This window comes from Leishmania mexicana, chromosome 29 (genome assembly GCF_000234665.1).
Source record: "Leishmania mexicana MHOM/GT/2001/U1103 complete genome, chromosome 29".
Classification (NCBI taxonomy): domain Eukaryota; phylum Euglenozoa; class Kinetoplastea; order Trypanosomatida; family Trypanosomatidae; genus Leishmania; species Leishmania mexicana.
Window position 1 is genome coordinate 1,029,103 of NC_018333.1, and position 21,245 is coordinate 1,050,347.

The 21,245-nt window shown below is 59.4% G+C and overlaps 8 protein-coding genes across 8 annotated transcripts; all 8 read right to left on the minus strand.

The window, feature by feature from the left end:
• LMXM_29_2870 (conserved hypothetical protein) lies at positions 1-765 on the minus strand (the record flags this gene model as incomplete). The annotated part of the gene is made up of 1 exon (XM_003877382.1): positions 1-765. A coding segment is annotated over one exon (765 nt), but the record flags the coding sequence as incomplete, so codon positions are not given.
• Positions 766-2,347: 1,582 nt separating this feature from the next.
• Positions 2,348-4,369, minus strand: LMXM_29_2880 (conserved hypothetical protein; the record flags this gene model as incomplete). Its single annotated transcript, XM_003877383.1, has 1 exon — positions 2,348-4,369. The coding sequence occupies one exon, from the start codon at positions 4,367-4,369 to the stop codon at positions 2,348-2,350; it is 2,022 nt and encodes a 673-aa protein (XP_003877432.1).
• Positions 4,370-5,106: 737 nt separating this feature from the next.
• LMXM_29_2890 (conserved hypothetical protein) lies at positions 5,107-6,480 on the minus strand (the record flags this gene model as incomplete). The annotated part of the gene is made up of 1 exon (XM_003877384.1): positions 5,107-6,480. One exon carries the CDS (start codon positions 6,478-6,480, stop codon positions 5,107-5,109), a length of 1,374 nt encoding a protein of 457 aa, XP_003877433.1.
• A 1,650-nt stretch (positions 6,481-8,130) lies between these two features.
• LMXM_29_2900 (putative aldehyde dehydrogenase) lies at positions 8,131-9,888 on the minus strand (the record flags this gene model as incomplete). The annotated part of the gene is made up of 1 exon (XM_003877385.1): positions 8,131-9,888. The coding sequence occupies one exon, from the start codon at positions 9,886-9,888 to the stop codon at positions 8,131-8,133; it is 1,758 nt and encodes a 585-aa protein (XP_003877434.1).
• Positions 9,889-11,884: 1,996 nt separating this feature from the next.
• Positions 11,885-13,045, minus strand: LMXM_29_2910 (putative mitogen-activated protein kinase 5; the record flags this gene model as incomplete). Its single annotated transcript, XM_003877386.1, has 1 exon — positions 11,885-13,045. The coding sequence occupies one exon, from the start codon at positions 13,043-13,045 to the stop codon at positions 11,885-11,887; it is 1,161 nt and encodes a 386-aa protein (XP_003877435.1).
• A 1,425-nt stretch (positions 13,046-14,470) lies between these two features.
• On the minus strand, positions 14,471-15,832 carry LMXM_29_2920 (conserved hypothetical protein; the record flags this gene model as incomplete). The annotated part of the gene is made up of 1 exon (XM_003877387.1): positions 14,471-15,832. The coding sequence occupies one exon, from the start codon at positions 15,830-15,832 to the stop codon at positions 14,471-14,473; it is 1,362 nt and encodes a 453-aa protein (XP_003877436.1).
• Positions 15,833-17,108: 1,276 nt separating this feature from the next.
• LMXM_29_2930 (conserved hypothetical protein) lies at positions 17,109-17,684 on the minus strand (the record flags this gene model as incomplete). Its single annotated transcript, XM_003877388.1, has 1 exon — positions 17,109-17,684. One exon carries the CDS (start codon positions 17,682-17,684, stop codon positions 17,109-17,111), a length of 576 nt encoding a protein of 191 aa, XP_003877437.1.
• A 1,145-nt stretch (positions 17,685-18,829) lies between these two features.
• LMXM_29_2940 (conserved hypothetical protein) lies at positions 18,830-19,843 on the minus strand (the record flags this gene model as incomplete). Its single annotated transcript, XM_003877389.1, has 1 exon — positions 18,830-19,843. One exon carries the CDS (start codon positions 19,841-19,843, stop codon positions 18,830-18,832), a length of 1,014 nt encoding a protein of 337 aa, XP_003877438.1.
• Between the last annotated feature and the right edge of the window lie 1,402 nt (positions 19,844-21,245).

The window sequence follows — 21,245 nt, forward strand, 5'->3', positions numbered from 1 at the left end:
ATCGTCATTTTGGCAGGCATCGCCTCCGCCTTCATGTGGCGCGCTTCCAACCGCTTCAGCCTTGGCCGTTGCTGCTTTGCTCGCCGCCGCGGCAATATCACGCAGCGGCTGCGGCAGGCGTGACAGGGTCTGCATCAATGTCAAGAGCTGCCCCGCGTTGACGCACTGCCGGTATAAGTCGATGCGCCATCCAATGTTCAACCAGTAGTCTTCGTCCGAGGTGAAGCGCGGCACAGTGTAGGAACGCACCTGATACACCTCGTAATGTTCCTGAATATACATCACCAGGTCTGCGGCAGGGGTGTACGCGTCACCGGTCCGCTCGAGCAGTGTCGCAGCCAGAGCCGCTGACGCTTCGGTGCTATTACCCGTTGGCGTGGGCGCTGGCGAGTCGGCTTTTCCAGGCGGTGGCGGGGCTTCGAGGAGGTGCGCGACGGTCGTCTTCAGCTCCTCCCACAGCGAGGCATCGACGCGCAAGGTGGCTGGGGTAAGGGCGCACGTATTGGGGTCACGCAAAGCAGCCTCCACGCACCACACCCACTCCTCCTCGCTGCCTGCCCACGTGGGAGGCGGCGTCATGATGTTCGGTACGCTCAGCGTCTTTTCTTGCGGTGCTGCAGCCGCGGTGGCCGAGTTGTGGTCCACCGACACGCTCTCCAAGGCATCCAGCACGCCTGTTTGTCGGACTATGTCGATGCCTTTGCTAGAGACGCTCTTGACAGCGTCGGCGGCGGACTCCGCCCAGTCGTTCAACAAGGAGAACATCCGCCGGTCTCATGGGGGCTTGGTGTGTATGTAGGTATACGGCCGAAAAGGCTAAGGAGAAGCGCGCACACGTCCATTCGCACGCGCGGCAAACCAACAAAGAGAAGTAAAAAAGGGGGAAGGGAGCGGGAGACGGATAATGGGAGGAGGAGGAGGAGGGGGGCGTGCAACGCCTGTCCTCACACGAACGGCCAGTCCTTCAGCGCCGACGACTTGACGATTCAGTTTTGTAGCGGCAGCCATCATTGCCAGCGTGGTGGTGAAGGCATAGGGAGGGGTGTGAGATGCGCACATACGCCATGTGGTGCGTGAGGAGTCCTGCACAGAGGTGGCAAGGGCAGACGGCGGGCAGCAGCAACGGCATACAGGAAAAAGAAAAAAGAGAACGACAAACAGTGCACGTGAGGAGGGATGAACACCGTCATCATGGCCTATAGGGCGCGAAGACACGCGAGCGAGGGATTTAGCCAAGTGCATCCTTGTAATCATGCCCCACTGTGAGCATGAGGATGTACACCCACGCCAAAGCGCTGCGCTTTTCCTCTCACGCTTACGACGGTTTCGACTCGACTCCGCTCCACAGTGCTGCTGCGCCACACAGGCCCGTAAGTCCCTCCGCATGCACGCGAGGAGGCTACCCTGCGCGCATTTGGCGCGGGAGGTGAAGCCGGCGGCGCCATGGAGTCCATGGGTCGTGAACGCCAGGTGGCGACGCCGGAAGATCTGCACATTCTCCACGTCCAGCGCCACGCCGTTGATTGGATGCGACGCCTTCGTGACTGCTGCAATGATGACGCTTCAGGGAATTGTGATGAAACCGACGCAGGAGGGGCACTGCAGACCTGAAAAGCACAGCCCCACACCGTACAGGGCATGCGATGAGAGCCGCCGCGCGGCGATGCTGACGGCGGCGACCATGATATGACTCACACCAACCTTCTTTTGAGAACCACGTCACGTGACCCTCTTCCGGAAAAGCGCCGCCGGGGCATGGCGGAGCTCAGCGTTCTCCTCCTTGGCGGTTGACTCGTCGCAACGGAGGGGCCTTGGTGGGTGCAGGAGAGGCGAGGAATCGTGGAGGAGCTGGGGAAAGCGAGAGAGAGAATGGGTAGAAAGGGCAGGGTGGCGGGGATGGTGATGCGAGTCAACACCTGTGCGCATGTCAGACAAGAGTTCATCGATCAATGGGAGAAAAGAGAGGATACGAGGCACGATGGAGGTGCAAAAACTTTGGCACGCGTTCTCGAGCTTACTGCGGAGTACGCTTCCCTTCTGAGGTACGTGGCAAGAGTCTGGGGTGACGCTGCTTCTATGCGTGTGTGTGTGGGGGGGGGGGCGTGCTTAGCAGGTGCACCGTGTTACACGTGGGGTCTTAGATATGCATTCGAGGTGTGTGTGGGGGGGGGCAGGGGAAGCGCGTGTGAGAAAATGGGAATGGCGCTTCCGTACGATGTGCGGTGAGACACAGGAAGGAGAGAGGCTGCCGACTGGCGTCATCACGAGACTACCTCCAGCGTCCACCATCGTGTCTTCCCCCTCTTTCCCCCGTCTTGCTGCATCAAGCCTTCAGCAGCAGCCGCAACTAGTGCGACTGGAGGAAGCGTAGAGCGATGGCGTCCACAGCTGGACTGATGGCTCGCGTCACACGGCGCACCATCATGCGGTCCTGCGGGGTACGAGAGCGCCGTGGGATGCCTTGAAAAAATGCGAGCGATAACTCCCACTGCCCTTGAATAGCGGCAGCCCAGAGACCCAGGCGCTGGCTGTAGTTGTCCAGCGGCAACCCATCCTGGCGCGTGGCGTCGAGCACCGCAATGGCCAGGTTCCACTTGCCAGCCGCCACGCATGCTTTGACGGCGATGCGGTGGGCGAGGGGTGGTACTACCATGCGCGGCTGCGAGGACTTCGCCGCGTCGTAGACGCGCAACGCCGCTTCCCACTGCCGCGCCGCCACACATGCTTGCATAACAGCGCAGAGGGAGAGTGGGTGTGGGCTGACGCGGACGTCGTGGAGCTGACCATCGAAGAGCCGCGTGGCAAACTCCCACTGCGCACCTTTGGCACAGAGAAAGAGAAGCGCCATGGAAGTGTGTGTCGAGAGCAAATGTACGCCGCTATCCATGAGCGTGGATCCGACGGAGAGGGCCGCCTCCCACTGCCCTGATTGCTCGCACAGCGTCACCAGCTCCGTCATGCCAGCGGTCAGCGAGGCGTCGTCCGCCTTCGACATCCACGAGAGTGCCTCCAGCGCCCTCTGCCACTGCTGAATCGCACTGAAAGATCGCACCAGCGTGTGATAGGTTGAGCCGACGGCGAGGCTGTCAATAAAGTCCTCCTTGACAGCCATGTCGTACACCGCCGCCGCCTCGCGCCACGCGCCGGCTTGGTCACACTGCGTCAGCAAGATGGCCACGGTGCGCTCGTTCGGCTTCACATCGGAGGCGCGCGCCATGTGCAGCAGCTGCAGCGAGGTGACCCATCCAGGTGACACCTCCATTAACCGACAGAAGAAGTCCGCATCGGCGGGCAGCAGTTGCGCGGTTTCCTGGGTGCTGTAGAGGCACTGCAGCATGTGCAGACATGTTTCCCACTGCCGCAGCGTGGCTGTTTGCATGACAAGCTGCTGCACAAGAACAGGATCGATGAGGGCGCCGTGCGCCAGTCCCGATTCGAAGAGCTGCCGCGCCTGCGCCGTCGCCCCACTCGCGGCGAGATACGGCACCAGAACGCCAAGAGAGTAGGCCTCGCCACACGGGAGACGGTGTTCGGCGTCCTGCGCCACAACCAAGGCCGCCGACCAGCTGCCGTGCTCTTCGGCCAGTACTCGAATCGCGTTCGTCACGTCTAACGCCCAGCCTCGCGTGGCGCAGTGTCGGAGAATTGGGCTCACGTTGTCTGGCCGCAGGAGGGAGGAGAGAAACAACGGTGCTGGTGACTGCGGCAAGTACTCGCAGAAGTGCAGCGCCTCCTCCCAGTAGCCGGTGCGTTGAGCCGTGTGGCAGAGCACATGCAGCGACGAGGTTTTCACAAGAGCCGAGTCGGTCGTCAGAGTGCTCCTGGCGAGCTTCCAGACTCGCTGAGCGATGGGGATGTCCGTCGATGCGCCGAGAGAGGAGGAGGTTCGATGCGATCGAGGGACCTCCGCATCTGCTTGGTGCCCTTTCGTGCCCGCCGCTGCCACCGCCTCAGGTTGAACACCATCAGGTGGCACAAAGCTGGTGCGTAGCACGGCCTGGGCGGCTGCGTTGGCAAAGGAGTGCGCCTGGGCGCGCTGGTGCTGCGCATACCGGGCAAAATTCACGACATCATTGTGTCCACTAGAGGCCGCCAAGGCTGAAGAGGATGATAGGGAAGAAGAGGATGCGGAGGAAGACAGCGTGGTTGTCGCGGCTGCCTGCGCTGTGGCAAGAGACGAGAACGTTCCGGCCGAATAGTGACCACGACAACGCACGCTGCGCGCTGCGTTCGAGGCTACCGCCGTCAATCTGCGGTCCTCCTGCAGTGTTTCACTAAAAACGCGCCGCAGCACGCCACAACAGGCGTTCACGTCGCCCGCCACCACCGTCTGAGCCAGCAGTGCCGCCAGACCACCTCCCGCTTTCATGACCGCCCGAAACCTTCACAGGCAGAGAAGGTGGAAGACGAGAAGAGCGCAGCACGTCTGACAGCGGGTGCGCCACCCGATAATGACCAGAAAGGAGGCGGAGGAGGGACCATTATAATAGCAAAGACATTGAAGAGGAGCGAGGAAGTGCGCAAGGGAGTGATGGTGGCAGGCAAGAGAGAGAGGGGGAGAAGGTCGTCCATGCCGATATGACGCCTTCTCGAAGTTCAGAAAAAAAAAGCGAAGCCACAGCGTCACAAGCACGGTCCACGATGAGAAGCCGACGAGGGCACAGGTGGTCGCCTCCTCCTCCCCCGTCCCCTTTCCAAGGCAACTGATTCGACCATCTTTACGCTCTCGCGTGTTTATGTGTGCGTGTGTGTGTTTTCGTGGGTGCCACACGCACGCAGCCGGTCTCTTTGTTTTTCTTTTCACCTCCTGTCTGTACCCGTACTACCCCAGACGAAGGGAGAGGAGGGGAGGGGAGAGGGGAGAGGGGGCTGCGCACGCTGCCCGCATGTAGGCGTGTGGGCCTCCCCTTTGTGTGAAAGCGCAAACAGCAATCAGCAAGCCACTCGCCTCACCTACGGACGCGTCGACCCGCAACCGTGGGATGCACACAACAAAATCCTCAACAGCACTCCGATGCGCGCGCGCTCAACTTCGTTCCACTGTCTCTCCTTGGCGGCGCGCATGGGTGTGACTGCACACCATCCTAGCTCAACCCTCACGCATCCTTACGCTGGTGCCGCGTTCGCCTTTCCCGCAGCAGCAGCTGCGGATACCTCTCTGCTAGTGTCTTCGGGTGCGCCACGCATGATCAGCAACTCCCGCTCTGAGAGAGACGGGCAGAGTACCTTCGCCCCATCCTCCACACGCTTCAGCACCGCACCGGCGTCGCTCTCATACAACGCGCTTACCTGCTCAACCATATCCTTCAGCTGCCGCAGCACCGTGCCCTGCAGCAGGTTGGTGTCCGCCTCGATGCCTAGCTTGGCCCACTCGCCTTCGACGACCAACTGGGCAGCGAGGTCCTCGGCGGCAGGGGCCCCAAGGAGAGGAAACAGGCGCAACAGCGGCACGACATGGCCTGTGCGCCACTGCTGTCGCGCCATATCCGGGGAGGTGTACAAATACTGGCAGCGGTACTTCAGGGCCGGAAACAGCGTTTGCTGGGCACACACCGCCGTGGCAAGGTCGGCTGGCATCGTCGAGGTGGCCGACTGCGGGTCAAGACCGCTGTGGCGTGCCCAGTAGAGGGAGGCACGCTGCAGGTACAGGGGGTGTGACCCCACCTTCCGGAAGACGTGCCCCCACAGCGCGCGCGCGAACGGCTTGCATGCTGGCCGCCCACACACCCGCTCGCCGGTGAAGCGATACAGGGCTGTGACGTCGACAGGACGGAGCTTCTCCACGGCGCCTACCTTGTTGTAGTCCGCCGGGATCATGCGCTGCAACAACTTCTGCTCTTTCCTCTCCAACGCTGCACATGTGCCCTTCGCAGCAGAGCTACCGTCGCCAAAGACCATGGCCGCCAGCTCCGTTACCTTTGTCTCCAGCACCTCGCGCGGCAGGTACGCGCGTGCTTGCATTTCCGCATCCGGTACTCCAGCCACGTCCTCTTCCACAACACGCATCATACACAGGTAGTCATGTGCCTCGAGAGCGGCGTCAGGGTTGAGCTCACGACGCTGCGGCAGCCGGCACGCCTTCTTGGCCTGCTGCAGAAGGTGCAGCTCGTATTGCAGGCGAGGCGTGATGGTCGCATTCACCTCCGCAAGGCACGTGAGCAGTGCACTGTCGGCCACCTTGGCCGCCTTGCCAGTCTCCATCAGTGTTAGCTGTCGATCCACCAGCTCGTCGTACAGCTGCCGTCTCACGTAGTAGACATGGGTGTAGCGCAGCAGCAGCTCCGGGTCACAGGAAGCGAGGTCGATCTCAAGAAATTCGCTGGCCTGCTCCTTCACGTGCTTGCGTGACGCGTACCACGGAAACACTGGCTGCAGCTGACGCAAAAAGCGCTCTTCAACGGCGAGGTTCGGCAACGTGCCCAAAAAGACACGGTAGTTCGTTGTCGCCACATCGCCACACAGACCAGGGAACACCGACATGAGCAAGGACGAGATGTGCGTGTGTGTGTCTTGTATCTTCGTGCAGGAACGACTGCGCTGCCCTTCTCCTGCGCTTTCTTGTTCGTTTGTGTTCCAGTGGCGCAAGATAAAACATGAAGGAAAAAGTATGCGCGTGAGCACGGCAGGGCAAGAGGGGAAGGAGAAGAGGGTGAGATGCTGGTGTCCGAGAGGCGAAAAAAAATGGGAAGAGGACGATGCTGGCTCATGCGTATCAAAAGACTCGCGGAAAAGCATCGCTCTGCCCCCGCCAGTGGTGTGACCCTCCGCTTTTCCGCAGGAGAACACCACCGCCTGCTGCCTACGCGCCAATGCGTAACATCACTAGGCCTTGTTGAGCAGAGTACTCCAGGGCCGTACGGGCTGTGGATGCTTCGTATTTTTCTTTGATGTATTTGTTTCGACTTGTCTCGACGGGTGCCGAGTTGAGGGAGGGAGGTATGTGTTTGTGGGGGGGGGGGGGAGGTCCGCGCGCGCGCATTTCGCTTCATCTTTTACATTATAGAAAAAAGGGGAGGGGTATAAAGACAGAAGGGAAAAGGAAAGAGGCATCGACGGAAAACAACAATATGCGCGAAGCGCAGGACGGCAGAGCGCGACGCGGAATGTGTGAGAGACGGTGGTGGTGGTGGTAGGGGAACGGAGGATCGAAAAAAAAAACTTTCACCCCGTCGAGAGACGGCGACAGGCAAGCGACAGTACAGCACTGGCCTGCGTCGTCAGCGGTCTGCGCCTTTCTTCTCCCAATTCATGACTCCTCGTCGCCGCTCCAGCTGTGGAAGCCACTGTAGCAGACGCTGCTCTTCCTGGGCCACTTTGGGCTTCACCTTCCCATTCCTCTGTAAAGCTGTCCTTTTTTGTCTGCCTGCCCTCCGCACTCCCATACGAGCGGAAAGGTGTGCGTGTGTCTTCATCGGCGAGCATGGCATCTGCCCACACCGACACACCCACCCGCGCATACACCAGTGCCGAGGTAGAGCAGAAAGACGACCAAAGCAAGGAAGCACAGTGGCGTGTGGAGAACCTCACACACGCGTTCCACAACCCTTGTTTCTTTTTTTTTGCAGACGAAGAGCCTTTTCTTTTCCATTTGCCTTGGCGTTGCCTCACGATCTCTCTTCCGCAGTCGCATTCACGGTACGCTTGTGTGCGCGGTGTCACTTCTCTCTACCCCCCCCCTCACACACACACGCCCCTCCTCACTCATTTCTGTGCTTCCATGACGCATCCGTTTGCACACAGGCAACGCGCAGGCGCCGGCCTCCCATACACGCAGACGTAACCACACAACGGCCCTCGTAAGATGAATGAACACCCGAGGAGGGAAGGACGCTCGACAAGAGGGCGTCGCGCCCGCCTAGGGCCCACTCCTCGGAACGGGTACACCTCCCCCCTCCTCTTCTGCAATCAGCCTTTCTCGAACGCGCGCATGTACGTCATCCGAAAATGACGCTTGTCTGCCAACTGTCTAGCACTCGGCTGCTCTCATGCTGTGCCTCCGGTGCCGCGGAGGCAGTGACACCTTTTTTGTCATATTGGTAGTCGAAGAGTAAGGGAGCTTGATCGGCATCGTCGTTGGATGCGGTGGTGGCGCTTCTAGCCTACTCCTCCGTCTTTTGCTGGTACTGCCCATCACGCCTTCTTCTTGTCGGTGCTGTTGCCCGGCTTGATGACGAGCAGCTTGGTGACCGAGGTGGCCATGCGCGGCAGGCGGCCGTAGATCACTTGAGCGAGGTTCTCCATGAAGGTGAAGGCGGCCGGGCTGATGGGGTACTGCAGGATCGACGGGATGGTTGTCTTTACGCCAGGGATGCGGTCAGCCGTGGAGGCGCGCACGATGCAGTTGCCTCGCAGGCCCTCGCGACCAGCGAAGCGGTCGAAGCCGCTTATCTTCACGCCACCAAACGGCAGCGACTGGCATAGATAGTTGATGCCAAAATCGTTGATGTTCACCATACCTGTGCGGATGCGATCGGCGATGGCCTGCGCGCGCGGGATGTCGGTGCTGAACACGCTAGAGCCGAGGCCGTAGGCGCACGCGTTAGCCATCTTCACGGCGTCCTGATCCGTCTTGAACTTCATAATGACCATCACGGGACCGAACACCTCTTCCTGAGCGATTGGCATGTCTGGCGCCACGTTTGTCAGGATCGTGGCGGGGTAGAACTGGTCGCTCGTCGTCTTGCCGCCACAAATGAGGGTGGCGCCTGCCTTCACCGTATCGTCGACCAGCTGCTGGATCTTCGGGATGGCCGCCTTGCCCATCGTCATGGCGCCGAGGTCGTACTGGCCCTGCGAGGCGGGGCCCTGGGTGAGGGCGCGCGTCAGGCGAGTCACCTCGAGCACCAGCTGGTCGTGGATCTTCTCCTGCACAAGAATGCGCTCGAGGCCGACGCAGTTCTGCCCGCAGTTCTGGAAGTTGCCGCGCATCACGACAGGGATCACCTGCTCCAGGTCAGCATCCTCGCAAATGATGGCCGGGTCCTTGCCGCCGAGCTCCAGCACAACCGGTGTTAGCGTTGCCGCGGCGTTGCGCATGATGATCTTCCCAACGTTAGGGGACCCGATGAAGGTGAGCTTGTCTACCGACGACACGACAGCCTCGCCCGTCTCCGCGAAGCCCGTGAGAAAGGACACGAGATCCGGCGAGTAGCCAAGCTGGCGCAGGCCGTCCTTCACGATCGACTCGTAGTAGGAGGCGTAGTAGGACGAGTACTCCGACACCTTCCCGACGAAGGCGTTACCGGCGAAGAGGGCGGAGACCATGGGACCGTAGATGTTGTGGAACGGGTAGTTCCACGAGACGATGGCCCCAATGACGCCGAAGGGCACGTACCGCACGCTGGCGCGCTTGTGGATTGTCATGAGACCGACATCACGGACCTCCTCTTGCAGCACCTCCTCACCGTGTGCTGCAGTCCAGCGCAGCTTCTCGAACGTGGTCAGCATCTCACCTAACGTGCCATCCATCATTGTCTTGCCGCACTCCACGCAGGCCGTCTGGCAGATGAACTCCTGGTGGGCGAGGATGTAGTCCATGAGCGCGAAGAGCAGTTTGCGTCGGGTAGAAAAGGGAGTGAGGGCCCAGACCTGCTGCGCTTGACGGGCCTTCTCCACCACTTCGCGCACCTCCGCCGGCGTGAACGCCTTCACGGTGCCAATGGGGACATTCGTGCCCTTATCGTAGCACTGAATCTTGCCCTCACCTGCGGAGCGGGGGTGGAGAGGTTCCGCTGCCGGCGCCGCCGTGAACTTCACCTCCGGCAGCGGCACCTGAATCGCCGGCGCGGTGTAGCGGTCGAACGTCTGCGCCACGCACGCCCACAGCCACTTGAAGATGGCGTAGGCGCGCACGAAGAGGTCGGCCATCAACAAGTAGCAAAGAAACATTTTTTCTTCCGTTACTTGGTGTGCGTGTATACAGCTTTTGTTTTCGTATGCGCTTGCTGCTGCGACGGCTGCTGACAGGGGGCGCTCGCAAGTCCCTCTTGCTTGTCGGCGTTATCGATTCCGCCCTCCACCTCTTCGGTTTCTTCGGTGTGTTCTCAAGGCGGGGTGGGATGAGAGGGGGGAGGGAGAGCGACGTCTTCTCACGCACACAGACGCACAAACGCGCGAACACGGAAAATGGAACCAACGCGGGGGAGAGGAGACAGACAGACAGACAGAGCGAGACAGGGAAGCGGCGAGGCGCGCGGCAGAGGCACGAAGAACACAACAAAGACCTTCTCCTCCAAACAACAAGAGCAACGAAAGATACTATGACGGGGTAAATACGAAAGGATGATACACCGGTGCTGGCAATGGCATATTTACGGTTGTTGTGGACGTGGTAGGATGGCCACGTGTGCACGCATAGAGTGCATGGCGCGCGCGCGTGCCGTTTGTGTGCGTGCGTTGGACAAGGGTCAAAGTTGACGGGGTAGGTGGTGTTGGAGGAGGAGAGACACAGAGAGAGAGATTCGTCTATCACCACCATCGCACACAATAGACGCGACACAATGCACAGACGCACGTTAACACATGCACTCACTATGACACCATGCGGCGGCAGAGCAGTGCGGCCATACGAGCCAACCCCATCATGCGATCTCTTCTCATCCCCTTCCCCCTCCCCCTTCATCGAACGGCACAGCTGTAGTGACTGTCGTCGCGAGGCACCTTATTCCAGTACTTCCAACGCTCTATGCAGCGACTGCATGAGGGCGGGAGGGAGAGTACGAGAGAGAGAGATGAAAACATCGGCCTCCTCACCGACGGACGTACCCTCCTCGTCTTTCCGTTGTGTGCTGTTGACGAACATACCTGCGTATTTGTGTGTGACGGTCGCGCCACTCAGCTTCATTCGACCTATCCACGGGGGCCAAGCAAGGCCGCCGACGACAGAAGATTTGTGTTTCAGTGTCAGTCTATGTGTGCGCCTGGGGCCTTCTTTTTTTTTTGCCCACCGTGCCTCTTGCCCATCTCTCCTTTCCCCATTGGTTTCCGCCCTCGACACAGGCGTACAGAGAGGTAGGCAGGGGGAGAGAGACACGTGGGCTTTGCCATCCCACGGAGAGAAGCACACCCACACAAAAGGAGCCGCCAAAGACCCAGCAGGAACGAAATCAAACACCACACAACGGAGCGCTTCATCTTCGCCGACACACAGTGGATACGGGAGGGGGAGACGGCATGCTCTCAGCCTTTTCGCATTCCTCCCCTCCCCCTCTCTCAGGTATGCACACACACGCACACACACACACACACACACATCACTCACATGTCGCCACCGTCGCCGCCACTCCACTACCAACTCCGACAACGACATTATGTGACAGCCTTTCCTCGTAGCTGCAGAGAAACAAACAGCAGGAAACACAGCTGAATGGGTGAGAGGCACGACGGTGGTGGGCGCATGAATCAAACAAATCACACGCTGGGTGCGCGCGTGCGTGTGTCTGCGAGCGCTCCCTCGGCGTTCACCCATTTGTGCTGTCCTCTTTTCGCCTAGTGCGAGCACGGCCACAAAAGAAGGGGGGAGGAGCGAAACAGAGCAGAGGAAGAAGGCATGCGGGCATGCAACGAGTCTGTGCTAGGAGGTAGCACGCCACCGCGAGTGCCACTCTTCTTCATCATCATCCGTGGCACGCGGCCACACCGCATCCGATTGGCCTCTTGAACGGTGTTGTGCAAGCAGCGAGAAAAGGAAAAGAAGAGAAGCCTCGGCGTGTTTCCACCCCACCCGCCCTTATCCCAGCACACACGCGCACAGGCATACACGCATCATGAAGAGAAATGCAAGTGCGCCTCTCGTTGGTGTTAACGGCACGAGCTTGTTAGTGCATGCGCGTGTGTGTGTGCGCGTGTGTGCGTCTGCCTAAGGCATACTGCTGACGATGCAATACTACTTTTTGTAGTACTGCACCTCGTCCCAGATGGCGCGGCGCAGCTGGCACTCGGAAACCTCTGCGTGCATGTCGAAGCCGAGGTCTAGTTCTGGAGGGGCTGGGTAGGACTTGCAATCTGGTCCACCAACGCTGCTGAAGAAGGGATGCTTGAGCGCCTCCTGCGCGGTAATGCGCTTGTCTGGTTCGAAGGCGAGCATCTCTGTGACCAGTTCCAGCCCATCCTTTGGCAGCTTCGACAGCAGCTGCGGCAGCGGTCGGGTGCCCTTGCACTTCTTGGCAATTTCGTTCATATTGGCCAGTCCGGAGCTGCTACTGCTACGCTCGATAAAGTCGACGCCAGTGATGGGAATGCTAGAGAGCACAAACTGAAGCTGGTGAATATAGTCGCGGCCGGCGAACAATGGTCTCTGCATGGCATACTCGGCCATGACGCAACCGACCGCCCAAACGTCGATCGGGTAGCTGTACGGACACATGAGCAGCAGCTCCGGTGGCCGGTACCACCGGGTGACAACGTAGTCTGTCAAGTCTAGTGGCTCACTCAATTTGTGCAGGCCGGCGCGCGCTAGACCAAAGTCGCATACTATCGCCTCCTCTGCATTCTTCTCGTCACGCAACAGAATATTGCTGGGCTTGATGTCGCGATGCACTATGCCCATAGAGTGCATGTCCGCCAGACACCGAAGCACCCGTACGCTGATGCGACGCAGCAGGTCTATTGATTCGCACTTGTTGTGACGAATTATAGAGAAAAGATCAATGTCATAGAGGTCCGTCACCAAGTACAGGTCGCGAAACTCCATGATGGGGTCTCGCGGTGGCAGCACACGAATCAGCCGGAGAACGTTTCGACACCCACACTCTTTGAGGATGCGGAGAAGGAGTATCTCGCGCCATATGCGGCGGCCATCAATCAAGTCTTCAAACACGCGACTCACACGCTTTATCGCCACTTCTTTAAACGTGCGGTCGTCTAACGCAGCACACACCACACCGTATGCGCCGTGCCCGATCACACTTGTCACGGTGTAGGTGTCATCGATGTCGAAGTTCTGCCCTCGCACGCAGTACACCTTTCGGCCTCGCTGTGTTGAGATGAGCTGCACTGCATTGGCGGAGGAGCCAAAGCTGCCGTTGACGGCTGCTTTGGACGTCATATTTGGACGCTACTGCAGGACGTCGACGCCAGTCTCCAGGACTATACGAGATACGGAGGGGAGGGGGAGGAAGCTGCCAAGGACTGCGTCACACACATACACGCATACACACAAAGCAAAATGAAGTTGAGGGCAGCTTGCACCATGCAAGGAATCAGGCGGCGGTAAATGGACGCAAAACAATGAGGAGCGCAAGATGATGTTTACTCGAACGTGCAAAGCCACAGCGAGATGGAGGGAGAGCACACATGAAGAGCGTTGGTCACAGATGGGGGAGCGGGCAGGCAAGGGACAGCAAAGGTGCGTGACACACCTGTGATACACTATAAGAAGCGGAGAGAGCAAACGAAAAAAAAAAGAAATGAACAGGAGGAGGTGACTTAAGGCGTGCCTGAATCTTCGCCAGGGGTGGTCAATGTGCTTGAATACGTGTGTGTCTGTGTGTCTGTGTGTGTGTGTGTGTGTGAGCCTGTGTCGAGGAAAGAAGGGGCGAGGCCCCAGCAAGTAGGGTTTAGGGGTGTGGCGCGTAAGAGGGAGGGAAGGAGAGGAATCTAGTCGTCTGCTGACGCCTTTGCCCGTAGGTGCGTCTGTGTGTGTGTGTGTGTGCTACAATTTCCCTTTAGTGCTGTCGTCGTCCGCGACTTGTGTGAGGTGAGGGACAGCGGGCGAGTGGAGGGAAGGCACAGGTGAAGAGGAGAGAGGGTGCAGATGGAGTGGAAAGACCTGCCACGAGGTCGGCTTGGGAAGAGGGTCAACACACACGCACCGGCTCACGTGATGCCGTATTGCTGTCGCCATCGCCCGCGGGGAACCACGGCGTGTCGAGTCGCGCGCGTACACAAGTGAGCGTGGGGTTGCTTTCCCTCGCACATTTCCACGTTGCATGGCCCCATACTTCAACGTCCGGTGACGCCGACGATGAAACAAGGGAAGAGAGAACGGGAGAAAACTAGATGACGGTCGAGCATGTACGATGATCTGCTAGCGGCTTGTAATTCTCCAGCTGGTCCTCTTCCGCAAAACAGTGCGCTTCCGTCCATGTGCATGCCGCGGCTGGTTTTGTCGGGGCGGCTTCCCACCCCCCTCCCGCTTCCCACCGACACCCCCTACGTCATGGGTGAGCATGCGCATACGCACACACCTACACAGAAGCAGACCTGCAGAATATCTACGAGTACGTGAGGCTCTCCTTCCTTATCCACCTCACATGACCCACTAATGAGCGCACGGTAATGATACACTAGTAGAAGTGAGTGGGGCGCGGTGCAACTTCACTTGCACGCGCATGAGCCGATGCATCTGCGGCAGAGTAGCGCAGAACACTCGCCTTCTGACCCGCCTCACCACTACTCTTTACACCGGCGGAGAGCGCAAGACATGCGGTGGCGACTCGATCGCAGAGAGAAGGCCTCAGTCCCCACGACGTCAGCGATCCGGGCTCATGATGCCACCGATGGACGCTGTAGTCTTCGACCTGGGGGAATCGACAGGCGACACCTCAGGCGTGGCTTGCCGCTGTAGTGGGCGAGAGAGATGGGCAGGGGGCGATAGCACCCCTGCTTCACGCACATCACCCCCTGCCTGAGACCCGCGCGTCTGGTCTGTGTCAGCGGATTGGGTCTGATTACGGCGCCGAGAGCGGGACTCCTGAGAAAGCACTCGCACACGTTCCAGCAGTTGCTTCATCTCCTGCTCCTGTGTTACGCGGTTGTCCACGAGCGCCTGCTGCGCGGCCGCAATTGCCTGCGACTGCAACTGCAGCGTAGCTTCCATGTTGGCTCGTTCTTGCTTCAGCTGTGCCGCCTCAGCCAAAGCCTGGTGCAGTTGCTGTTGCCACGCCCTCTCCTTGCGTTGGAACTCCGCGACGAGCGCTGTGTTCTCTTGCTTGAGAAGGTTCTGCTCCCAGGCGGGCGGTGCCGCCGCGGAAGGGCTGGGCGCTGCAATGCTGGTCACCCTGGACGGTTGCAGACGCAGAGATGGTCGCGGGGAGGTAACGGCGCCGCTGGCGTCCCCTGCCGCAGTGGGTGCACCTTTGCTGCCCGACGTCAGCGACTGCCGCAGTTCCAACAAGCGGACCTTCTCCTCAGCGAACTGCTGTGCTTTGCGCGCGTCCTGAAGAGCCCTTTGCAGCTGCGATACGACGGCGCTCGACTCGGCATCACTCGAGTGATGGTGGTGCCTGTGCTGTTGCTGCTGGAGGGAGTGCAACAAGGTGTGCGATACGGCTCTGCCGTTCACGGTAGACCCGCTCGGCGACTCCGAGACGGCGGTGTAGTCGCCGCTCCGCTGCACGCTCTCGAGCTCCGCACGGAGAAGCATCACCTCTTTGCGATGCGCGCGGCGCTGATCTGCCAGCGCGTCTTCGGCGTCACGTTGCGCGGCTCGCGCTTCCTCCAGTTCTCGTTGGAACGTCTTTGGTAGCGGTACAGAGCCAGCTTCACCATCGCCTGGAGCGGTGGCCGCTCCATGTGGGCGCCGCGTCAAGCGCTGTTCCTGCTGCTCGGCCCACTCCCGCGACACCGCCGCGAGAAGCACTTCGTACTCCCCGTCCGTGTGGGCCAGGGCATTAAGCGTACGACTCATGTGAAGAGGCGGCGCACCGCTGTCGCTACTGCCGACCGTCCGCCATGCCCGCTCCGCATCCACTGTGAGGGGGGTCGAAAAGGAAAGGAGAGAGTCTCGCACCTGCTGCATTTCGGCCGTGGTTGCCAGCATCTCCTCGGCTGACATGGACTCATCCATATATAGGAAGACGTGCCGGTGCGATGCCAGCAACAGTGCCGCCATGTGTGCCGTCGAAAGATGAGAGCCGACAAGCACCACACATGTCTTGTTCTCCTTGTACTTGAATACGGCAAGCGAGATGACGCGCAGCGTGCGAAGCACCTCGTCGACTGTCTCGGCAGCGTCGCTTGCGCGAAGGGTCTCGCAGGCCGTGGCGCCGTCTTCGTAGGCAAAGATGAGACACTCTTCGTACTGCAGGGGCGCTGCGTTGGTACCATTCCGGCCCTCGGGTGCTGTCACGACGGGCCGCAAGGCGATCTGACGCTCATCAAGGGCGGAACGATGGCGGGCCTGATCTCGGATGATGTAGTGGACGACGGCGTCGCCGAGTCGTCCGTGATGCACCTGAGAGCCTAACAAGAAGAACATGGAGTAGGCATACGCCGGCGCTGCTACCATGGATGACATCATCGCGGTCGCCAACTTGCTCGGCAAGGCGAGCTCGACCACATCGTCGGCCGCCACTAGTTTCCCGTTCAGCGAGAGCGTCTGCGCATCCACCACGTGCAGCGACACATTGTCAGACGTCCTCACGCCATTCAAGCAAAGCGAGGTAAAGAAACGGCCCATCACATGTGCATCGCCGAGCTTAGCCCGTTTTTCTTCCCCCCAGCGCTGTCAATGCTGCTGCTGTGCGCGCTATACCCATCCGTGTGTGTGTGCGGGCATGTGCTCAGTGGGGCAGAGGCACGGGGGGGGGGACAGAGGGGAGTGGGGAAGAGGGAGAAAGTCGCGGTGAGGGTCCACTGCAGGCCCACCTCCTCCCCCACCCCTGAATGGCATGAGAGGAACAGGGGGGCAGGAGAAGCAGTTTGGCGGTGGGTGACGTGCACACACGTGACAAGAAGCACAGGGAGGGGGGGGGGGTAGTGGTGTCTGCAGAGAGCCGCTGAGCTGCTTCTCGCACAAGAACGCCGTTCACAGCCCCGCAAGGCTTGCTTTCTCTCTCCCGGGCGCGCTCAGGCACATCCTCTTTCTATTGGGCATCCGGTAAAGTAGCAACGTTCATCGGTGCGTCTTTGGTTGAAGCCGTGCATACAGAGGCTGCACGAAGCGAAGGCGTGACTGTTCTGGTACGCGTGTGTGTGAGCGGAGGTAGCGCTCGCGGTGGGGTGGGGGAGAGGGGGAAGGGTGAAGTTGCCACCACCTGGTAGGACGGGACGATGGTGGGTGGGTGATAGAGTGGTAGATGATGTAACCCACGACGAACAACGGACGCGTCCAAAGGTGGACGCGCACTCTGACCGTGGGTGAGCACGAGTTTATCTTTCCGGGTTGATCAGAATGGTGCCTCGAAGATCATGTCGTGGGGCGGGGGGCCAATGAAAGCGACCCAGCCAGCCGCTTTACTGTTTCGGCGCACGGCCCACCAAAACTCGTCCGTCTGCAGCCCCTCCAGCGCACTCGCGCCGATCTGGGCGAGAATGCGGTTTGGAAACAAGTCAGGGTTATCCCTAACAGAGTCTACGAGGTCCTCTGCAACACCGATGAGCTCCTCCTTCACCCATGCATCTTGAATGACGTCGCGCACGACAAAGGTACGCAGCGCAGCGCGGGTCGGTGTGTCATCTGTGAGCTCGTGGATAAAGAACTTCTTAAGGTGGGCCACCACAACGGGGTGCGTGAGGACCTGCAGTCCAAACGTGCGCAGCTGCGATAGCACTTCTGGATCGTGGAGGGACTTGTCGACGACTTCTCCTGAGAGAGCGATGGCAGCCAGCTGCACTATCTTCTCATTTCGGTCTGGATGCTGATGAAAGTATGTCTTGTACACGTAGGTGCCGCCCAGTCCTGCCCCCGAGACGCCGACTGCTGCAAGACTCCAACGAACAAGGGAGTTGGCAGAGATCGGCATACCCAACCACCTCTGCCCTGCGACACTAGGTCCTTCTCTATGAGCGCGCGTGTTCGTCCGCGCGGGGAAAGGGAGTCCGTGCCTACTGCGCAAGAGCAGCGAGCTAGTGTGAGCGGAGGTCAGGCTTACGTGTGGTGTGCACCGGGGCAGTGCAGCTGCCGAAAAAGAGGACGAGTTATGGTCAGGGGTGCCGCCACTGGCTTTTAGGAGGAAGTGGCGCGCCTTCCTCAACACCCTGCACGCACACACACACGCAGCAGAGAGAGAGGGAGACGGAAGCGTTGAGCCGTGGAGGCATGTGTGTGGGCGCGTGTGGTCGCTTGTTTGTGCACAACACAGAGACACAGACGGAGAGGCACAAGGTGACCGGTGTACTTGGCATACAGAAAGACGTCTTCCTCACACACACGCACACACATCGATCGGGTGTGTTTTCGGGATGGAATTGGGGAACGCATCCATGACCTCTACGGGAGGTGGAGGCGATACTCGAGGTGTCACCCCATTCGAGAGCCTTCACAGGATCGTATGCCCGCAGGCGCATACTAGACCGGAGATGAGAAGGCAGTCATGTGCAGCAGCACGCTGCCGCTTCGTCCGATAAAGCGTGCTTTCTTGATCAGGCCCACGCTCCCTAGAGCACGGTGACTGTTAGACCAGCACAGACACACACGTGCATATACAAAGCCAGAGCGGTGGCGACGATCCTCTCTGCGCACTCGTGAGTGTCCTCGCGGGGTCTTGAGGACTGGGAGGAATATGCGGAGAAGGTGAGAAAGAAGAAGCAACATGCAGACAGCAGAAAACAAGGAAAACATGGCAAACAACAACGGCGGCTTTGCAACGAGGGTATACGGTGGAGGGACTCAGTCGGAAGAGCAAGAGAGTTGCGCAGTGCTAAGGGAAAAGAATGGAGTCCCCCTCCCTCTTCCCAAGGCAAAGAAAAAAACGACGACTGCGACGGCAAAACAACAGCGCGCTGTAAATGGGGGAATGGGCGCGTCCTTCACCGCGGTGCCTCTTCTCTCCATGAGCCTCGCCGTCCTCCTCGTATTCCGCCCCCCTCCCCTTCCCGCCCTCTCAGCGTGTGGGTAGTATCATGGGCAGCAGCGACTGACACGCACAGGGATACACACTCACAAGGTTCAATCAGGGATATTTCCGTGGAAAAGGGAGTCGATCTTGTTGGCTAAGGCCTGGAGCGCGTTTTCCTTGAGAAAGGAAAGGTAGTTGAGCGGGTTTCTGCCACCACTTGTGAGCACATTCCGCCGCCCGTCTGTGCCGTAGTACGATACCCACACCGTCATCTGCAACTTACGAATTTCAGCAGGGCTCGTCCTATAGACGCCGCAGTTCTTCTGCCCCGGGACTTCGCCTATACACGTATACACACTAGGATCTCCCATCATGCACACATCCTCGGCGTTGCACGTCGGAGTAAAGCCCACTTTGGCTGGCTGCACCACCGTCGCTGCCACCGGAATGATGATATTCTGATCACAGTGATTGATGCCCGCGGGGGGTATGATGCTGTTGTTGCACAGCACGGGGTCGTAGTTGGGATTCGCAACCATTGTCTCGGATGCCGCGGCGGCCCCGACATAGTTGAATAAGCCGTTGTGGAGGCCTATCTCCAGAGACAGCATCGTCACAATGCCCACGGAATTGGAGACGCCGGCGTGATCAGTGCCGTTCACGGCGATCAGAACGGTTCCCGTGGAGACCCTTCTCTCGGGATAGAGCGTGCTATTCGAGGCACCAAAGCCGTAGACGGAGAGATACCGAGGCTCCATGTCCATGGAGAGGTGATCCGTAACCACATCGTCTGTTTCCTGCTTGGTAGCGTAGCAACTGGCCATAAAGGGTGCGCCGACCAGCGTGAAGGAGGAGAGCTGGTCTACAATCGGGCAGAAGCTGTAGGTGGCGAGGTGGTGTACCTGGGTGCCGACCGTGAAGTTGTTCTCCCTGGAGGTTTCCAACATGAAGCGGAGATTCATCCGCTTTTTTCGCGCACACAAAGGGCCGTTCGTATCATACGGCTTACACAACGCGGTGGTCCCGCAGCTTTCTTGCGCTCGGGCTGTCCCGCAGCCCAGCAGAACGAGGACCGCCATCACACAGAGGACGGCGCACAGCCGTGGTACACAGGTCTGCAGCATCGGCGTAAGTGTGAGCAGGACCTTCCGATGCGTGATTCTGTATTGGTGAGCGAAACAGAGAATGTGGCAACAGGAGGAATAACAGCAACCGTTGCGCAGAAAACGGATACCGCTGCTTGCACTGGAAAGCCTTGCGTGATGGAGTGGAGGACGGAGCGGGGATGTGGTGGTGGTGGGTGGGAGAGGGGATACTAGTGGATGCAAATACGCAGAAAAAAAAAGCGAAGTGCTTGACGCGGCGAGGTGGCACGCCGAATGCGTACGTGCGACTCTGCCGGAGGAGGTTTCGAGATGCGGAGTAACGTAAGACGGAGGGGTAGAGAGAGAGCCCAGTGGTGCAAGGGTGCTATTGTGCGCAGCAACGTGTGGCGCAAAGACGAGCACGGCGTCTCGCCTCCACGGAAGGTGACCGCAGCTGGAGGGGGGAAAAGGAAGTGCGATAGCGGTGGAGAGCAAACCGAGGCTATGAATTTGCCTCACACTTTGTAAACGTGAGTCCAACCAGCAACTGCCCACCGTTCCCCTCCCCCGCTCTTTTCTGTGGCAACAAGGAGCAGGAGGGGGTGCGTGCGTGCGTGCGTGCCGGCAGACAAGAAGAGGTGAAGAGAAGGGTGGGGTGGGGGCCTACGTTTAACTTCCATGGTTGAAGTTCGCTTTCCTTCTCGGTGATCAACTAGTGTTCAAGAAGAGAAGTGCGCACTAGAAGAGCCCTGCTGTTGTGTGCTGCTAGTTGGGGTGTGTGCGCGCAGGCACAAGGACACAGACAGGTGCAGTTTGCAAGCGAAAGCAACGAGGAGACGCGAGTGGGGTAAGAAATATAGGGTCAGGGATAGAGGCGCGAGAGGGGGTGGGGGAGAGGTTAATATAGAGAGGGTGAGGGAAGCACGTTTAGCCTAAGAAAAAAAAGGGTTGGGAATTGGGAGGCTATAACGAAAACAAAGAAGGACCTTAACCGACGACACTTTCCAACGAACTCTTTCTCTGCACTGCGGCATGAACTGAACTCCACTCTTCCCCACCGGCCCTGCCACAGGCCTCGTCGCGTGGTGTGAAGCATGTCGTAGACACGTGCGTTACATCAATGCACAGAGTCAGGCATCTGAGCGCGGCCTTGGCCTCAAGCTTCACCCACCCACCCGCTGAGCCGGCTGCGAGGCAACCTGCTCCCATGGTGCCGGCCGCCACCTGATGCGTCCCCCCCCCTCCCCTCGGGGTGGCTCTCAGGCTTATCCGCAGGCAGTGTGACGGCCTGGTGGGATGCGTTCGAGTCATTCTGACACGCTGGCCATCACATGGATGGTACAAGCCTGTGCAAAGTCGCAGGTCGCACCGACGCAACGCCAATCTAGGACCTGACCGCCGACATCAGCAGCGATACATCGCTCTGACCTCCCTACGTCAT